The following is a 6960-nucleotide window of genomic DNA, read 5'->3' as shown; positions in this document are numbered from 1 at the left end:
TGATTTTCGGAGAGTCTTTGAATTCAGCCCTCTGTAGGTTGATAATTTTCATTTCCATTAAACGATGTGGCATCCTTTTGTTCCTAACACATTACCCAGTCAATATCAGTATAGATATCCAGCATGATATTTTTCCACATTGAGATCTGATGTGTTTTCAAAGTATTCCTTTAATTTTTTTGAGCAGTGTATAAACCTTAATAGAACAATGGAATAATCAAATAAAAAGGAATTAATAGCTGTATGATATTACACTGTAGCCACATTGGACCAGTGCTTTGAAAAATGGATGGATGATTCAGTTGCAGGTGCCATCTTCTGGCGAGACACAAGTTAATTTGGCACAACCCTCACAGTGCATTATGGGTATTCGCTAGCTGTTGGTGTACATCAGTTGTACACTCATTATTGCGGTGCATTGTGGGATTGATTGAGCATACTCAAAATCCAGTGTGGTTTTGGATGCCATTTCAAATGGGGCAGGTGATTTCAGACAATATTTTAAACACAGCTCTTGATTAGCTGTTTCAGGTGTGTTTATTTATGGTTGGAGCTAAACTCTTCAGGACAGAGGCCCTCAAGGAGCAGGTTTGGACCTCCCTGTCCTCGAGACAACTTTTTTTACTTTTTACAACCATAAAACAACATTTCTGTAACACTGTGTTTTTGACAACCTAAAAATAATTACATGATGAAGCTATGATGATTCTGGAGCAGCGTGTTTCTTCTTGTGTGTCTGAAAACCCCATTTAAAAGTGAATCTCTCGCCGCAGATGGAGCAGCAGTAAGGTTTCTCTCCTGTATGCATTCGTTCATGGATCTTCAGGGAAGTTGATATAGCGAAAGTCTTGTCACAAAGTGAGCATTTAAAAGGTTTTTCTCTTGTATGAGTCCTCCGGTGCACTTTTAAGTCACTTAGCTTATAAAAACTCTTCCCACAATCACTACAGGGATACGGTCTTTCTCCTGTGTGAATTCTCTGATGAACTTTGAAAGCAAATGAACTAGCGAAGCTCTTCCCGCAGTCGGAGCACAGGTACGGTTTCTCTCCGGTGTGAATCCTCTCATGGGTTTTACGGTGAGTCGAATAATGGAAACGTTTCTCACAGTGTGAACACTGATATGGTTTGTCATCAGAGTGCATTTTTTGGTGTAACTTTAGAGAAGCTGAGCTTATAAAATGTTTTCCACATTCACTGCACTGATGCGGTCTCTCATTGCTGTGCCTGAGTAGATGTGTCTTCAGATTAGATCCCTGGTTGAAGCTCTTCTCGCATTGAGGGCACTTGTACGGCTTTTCACCCGTGTGGATCCTCTTATGAACAGAAAGATCTCGTTTGTTGCGGAAATACTTGTTGCATTCGTTGCACTGGAGAGATTTTTCTTCGTGTGTCTTTATATGAGCTCTCATGTGAAGTTATTCTGTTTTGTGTGTTTTCTCTGATGTCTCGTTAAATGACCCTGTTTGCTCAGTGTTTTTCCACAGTTGGTCACTGTCCTTTGCTCTTTAGATGTAGATCCAGTTTCTCCATCAGAAGATGAACTAGCGCTGTCATCTGAAAGGAACAAAATTGGCATAAAATAACTTTTTCTATAAGTTCTAGAGCTGAATAATCAGTCAAAACAAAATTGAAATTGTGATATGTCTAAGTGTGGTTATCAAACTACATAGGCTTTGATCTTTTATACACATGCAGCTGTTCTCAAATTGGCAGAATTCACAACAAATGCTGCTCCACATGAATTTAGGTCTGCATGAGGGTTGTGCGATATATAAATATATCGTCTGCGATAATATCGTAATTAGGGGTGTCCCGATCAGTTTTTTGTGCCCACGATCAGAGTTATTGAATATTGAGTATCTGCCGATACCGAGTACCAATCCGATACTTGTATATTCCTAGTGTTTGGTTTGGTATTCAAATACATTAAAGTTATTAAAATCAAGCCAATGTATAGAGTTTTGCAAAGAGTAAAAGTAAAATATGTATGTATATATAATATAATAAAAAATCTCTCTATACACACACTATATAAAGACTTTGGTAGATGTAAACATGTTACAATGTTAACCAATGAAAACGTGGTCACAATTATGAATATGTGACTGCTGTGCTGATATAAACTTGTGAAGGCACATAAATGTAAGCATTTTTGGGCATTAATAAAGATTTTAACGAAAAGTAATCATTTGTTTTATGTTGCATTCAATCGTGAGTTCATATTACGGTCATGTTACTCAAAGAAATGTTTGCAAAAAATCGCTAGTTTGCTAACGTCATATCATTACTGACTGCAGGATAGTGCCAAAACATAGGCTATTTTCATGTCTGATCAGGGCGATAGCCACCGTAGACATTGAGGAGGGCTAGTCCCCCCAATAATTATAAATCGCTAAACCCTTTTCTGTAATATTGCCAATTCGAGAGAGAGAGAGAGAAAGAGAGAGAGATGAAAGTTGCGTGTATGCGCGTCTGTGCGTTTCTCTTTTTAGAGTGAGTTTACTTAAAAAATAGCGATTTTATCCTCTGGTTGCTGGAAAATGTAATGTAGCGATTCAGTATTTAAACTGTTATTAATAAAAGTCGTGGGGCAGCGTTGACAAGTTTCTTTGCTCCTGGATGTGTGAGCTGCGCGATATCTGATGTGTGTGTGTGTGTGTCAGTAAGCAGCGCATTAATATAGAACGGTAATTAAAGGCTCTAATGCACACCAGCACACCAGTATATGTGTGTGTACTGTAGGAGCTAGACGACGTATGATAACGTGTGACGTATAGTAGTGGAGTCCCAATTCTTAGGGGAATATTTTCACCCCTACCCCTTGACACTCTGTTTCAAGGGACAAGGGGAAGGGGTATAAAATAGAATTGGGATTGGGCCTTAATAATTAGAAAATAATTACTTCTGCCATAATTAGCCTATTCTAAAGCGCCATTTTACAGAAATAGTGTCTAGGGGAGTTGGAAAATGAGCCTATTTTCAAAAATAGTGGAGTGTTCCTTTAACAAAGGGCTGGAGCTCCTCGATATATCCCGCCCCTTGTCTTCTTGTTTTAGTTGAAATTACGTCACCACATATGCACTTCAGTGGACCTTTAACGGAACACTTAAATACACAAAATAATGTTCTTTTTAGCAACATCATATGACCCCTTTAAGGAGTCAGCTGTCCAAGGTGGTCCTTAAGATACTACCACAATAACACACTCAGCAAAATATAGTCAAATTATCATTATCGATAAAATCCCAGAAAATATTGAGATATCATCTTGTCAAAATCACACACATTTTGTCTGCACATGCATAATATTTTAACAATTTTAAAAGAATTATGTCAATTCAGTATATCTGGTCATTAAAGGAAGAAACATACCTGAAGGAACAAAGACACCATCGTCAACATCATCATTATTCTCATCATCATCCTCCTCCTCTTCATCATCACTGTGTTGTTGTTCTTTCTCTGCGGTGGTTTCTTCTCCTCGGCTCTCTATCAGGTTCCTGCAGTCCACCAGTTTGACGGAGCACATCTTCAGCGGCGTCTGCAGCATCTGCTGTTCTCCAGCGTTACAGTCAGAGGTTTGATCAGTGGATTCATGATCCTGAGCGTCAGTATAACAGAGTAAAGTGAGGCTGAGCTCTGAGTCCTGTGTGTCTCTGGATCTCTGATCTCTGACGCTCCAGACTGAATCCTGAGCTTCTGTCCCATCAGTCACATCATCCTCCTCTTCCTCATCACTGTGTTGTTGTTCTTTCTCTGCGGTGGTTTCTTCTCCTCGGCTCTCTATCAGGTTCCTGCAGTCCACCAGTTTGACGGAGCACATCTTCAGCGGCGTCTGCAGCATCTGCTGTTCTCCAGCGTTACAGTCAGAGGTTTGATCAGTGGATTCATGATCCTGAGCGTCAGTATAACAGAGTAAAGTGAGGCTGAGCTCTGAGTCCTGTGTGTCTCTGGATCTCTGATCTCTGACGCTCCAGACTGAATCCTGAGCTTCTGTCCCATCAGTCACACGCACTGAAACCTGCTCCACATCCTGACAAACACATCACAGATAAACACTAATAAAGAACAAGCTTAGGGATGCACCGATTGATAGACCGCAGTTCGGTATCGGTCGGTATTACCTCTGTTTTTTGCCATTTTTCTCTATTAACCGTGAAGCTGTGGCTTTAATTGCTTCAGAAACAATAATGTTACCAACTCCTTGCTGAGAAAGATAATGGAGCTCTTCAGCAGTTAAGCTATTTTATTGATAGAACTGCAGAGCAACTCTGAGAAGTTTCTGTGTTGCTGAATGTCTGTGTGTGCGCAGCATGATCTGTGTGAATGACTGAATGTGGGTGCATGACAAGCTACAGTGAAGACAGCGCATTTGTAAAGAACACTTCTAATTTTAATTTTTTTAATGTACAGAGCGTGTTAATTTGTGCAATGATAACCTACCAGCAATGTAAAGATGATTTTATTAAATTTATTAGAACAAGTACACTATTATTTATGGGCTGAAAAACAAGATGCAAACAATCAGAATATTGCAACTGGTGGGGAATGCCCAATGTTAACATGAAACATATCCGCCATTACCTTTACTGTAATACTGTGGTACTGGAGACCCTTCATAATGCAGAGGTCAACTCTCTATAGTTAGCAATGGTCCTATAGTATGCAATGTAGACTTGTGCCAGTATTCGGTAATGCGATATATCACGGTAATGAATATGCACGATATTGTTATCGTGGGCACTTCTAAATACCGTGAATAATTATATATTACAAATTATTCCGAATTTTGAATGCATTTTAAGAATACTTTTCCCATCAACTGGTCAAAATGCACAACACCGCTGTATGCTGCGTGAAAGACGCATGCGCACTCTGACGTAAATAAGCGTGGACGAGAAGCACATGGCGGAACATGTGAGAGACGCTCTGGATGAAAGCGCACTTTCACTCTCTGACAGCAGATGGCGCTAAACTGCAGAAATAATAATAATAATAATAATTCATTTAAATGCAGCCGTTACCCCGGAAACCCTGTAAACAAAGCAGCTGCACTACTTTCTGTTTCTGAAAGGTGTTTAAATGATTTAAACAGCCATTCAGATTTGTGTATTTGCTATGATGTTCATCACAGCGCCAAATACTTAAATATTTAGACCTAATAGACTTATTTATTTTCAAACTTTTTTTACATTTTAATCTGGACTACAACATGCCCTAGATATTGTTTGAAAGTGTTTTGATTCTTTATTGTTCAGTCACACTTTACATTAGGGAAAAATTTTATTAAACCTGTTATACTGTAATAATTTTTTAATTTATTACAGTATAAAATTTCAAAATCTGTAATTTTTTAAACTAAATTTCAATATCGTGATAATACCGAATACCGTGATAAAAGCATTAGCAATTAACCGCAACATGAAAATTTGATACCGGCATATCCCTAATGCAATGTTTAATAAACAGTTGTTTTTCTAAATTCTGCTGAGGTGAAATTCAGTGCAGTCCTGTATCGTAATATGTATTGTATCGTGGCCTCTGTATCGGGATAGGTATCGTATCATGACTTTGTTGGCAATACACAGCCCTTAAAATAATGGTTTAATGATGTCTGATTCATAAAGACTGTCCCTTGCTGCCACCTACTGGCTCAACAATGTAACTGCACTGACTGACAGCCTATCACCATTCATGGGTTATAGTGATGTTCAGTTTGACATTAAAGGGATAGTTAACCCAAAAATGAAAATTACCCCATGATTTACTCACACTAACAAGCACAAGCTATCCTAAGTGTATATGACTATCTTCTTTCAGACGAATACAATCAGAGTTATATAAAAAATGTCCCGGCTCTTCCAAGCTTTATAATGGCTTTATAGTGAGCCTCACATACTGACTTAAAATGGTTCATTTTGCACTGAAAGCTATTTGAACTTTATTAAAACTATTTGCACTGATTTACTGTGTTGGTTACATTTTGTTCATTTGTGCAGTGGCTCAGGAGATGAGTCTAAGTCTGTAAAAACCTCAACAAACTGAAAAAATACAGCAGTTTTATGAGGTAATGCAAGTTTTTTGAGGTAATGCGTGATGTAATCTTGTTAAAACGGATTTCATAAAATTGGTACAGAAAAAGTATAATTCAGGAACCAGTATCGATATCAATTTTTTTTTAATCAATACCCAGCCCTATTTGTTAGCATATTTTGGTGTTGACTTAATTTGAGATTGTGATAAGAAATGAGTTTGTTTTGTGAAAGAAGTCTCATTGAGTGACTGAGCTGAAGATGAAATGAAGAGCTGTTCAAACCTCTCTGTTCAGTTTGTCTCCTCTTTCTCTCAGCTTTGCCTCCAGTGAAGCCACCCTGTCCACACGAACGCGGTTATTTTTAAAACCGCAGCTTTTTCTACGCGGTTTGGCCGTTCGTCCACACGCAAACGCAGCACCAGGTCACTGAAACCAAACCTTTTTGAAAACGCCTGCCAGGGTGAAGGTTTTCAAAAACTCTGGTTGCAGTGTTATCGTGTAGACAGCGAAACCGGAGTTTTTGGCTTGTGACGTCAGAGCCTGTGCTGTTATCTCTGCCTACTGGAAACTTTTTCAGGCTTCTGATTGGCCAACATGGCTTTACGGTTGAGATTATATCACCACCTGTTGGTTAGGCATGCTCTTGACATAGCATGCGTTTACGTTTTCATGTGGACAGAGATTTTTTTTAAACGGAAGAAGGAAAAACTTTTAAAAATACCAGTGTACGTGTGGACATGGCCTGAGAGAAAACAGATTTGACCATCTGATTTTCACCAGTAAGAAAAAAAGTGTTTTAAAGCTTGTTGTTTTGCAGAACATCACAGTTATATATGACATGAGAATAAAGCCTGAAGTTAGGAAGAACATTTTAAGGAAAATATAATTATATTTTCATAATGATTTTTTTCTTCTCAAACCTTG

General features: G+C 38.5%; 1 protein-coding gene across 3 annotated transcripts in view; it reads right to left on the bottom strand.

The window, feature by feature from the left end:
- LOC107742519 (zinc finger protein 239-like) overlaps positions 1-6368 on the bottom strand; it is a 31963-nt gene extending 25595 nt beyond the window's left edge. The window contains exons 1-3 of one of the 3 annotated variants that reach the window (XM_016555522.1): positions 6319-6368; positions 3718-4035; positions 3375-3426 (exon numbers count right to left, since the gene is read on the bottom strand). In XM_016555522.1, the coding sequence (XP_016411008.1) occupies positions 3375-3426; positions 3718-3846 (181 nt within the window). In that variant the 5' untranslated portion in view covers positions 3847-4035; positions 6319-6368. Of the gene's footprint in view, positions 1-3374; positions 4036-6318 lie in introns of all 3 variants that reach the window. The other 2 variants (XM_016555523.1, XM_016555521.1) reach the window with 2 other exon arrangements.
- Positions 6369-6960: the final 592 nt, after the last annotated feature.

This window comes from Sinocyclocheilus rhinocerous, unplaced genomic scaffold (genome assembly GCF_001515625.1).
Source record: "Sinocyclocheilus rhinocerous isolate Xijiao unplaced genomic scaffold, SAMN03320098_v1.1 scaffold1639, whole genome shotgun sequence".
NCBI classification, from domain to species: Eukaryota; Metazoa; Chordata; class Actinopteri; order Cypriniformes; family Cyprinidae; genus Sinocyclocheilus; species Sinocyclocheilus rhinocerous.
The sequence above is the reverse complement of the archived record's forward strand: the minus strand, read 5'-3'. Positions and strand labels throughout refer to the sequence as shown.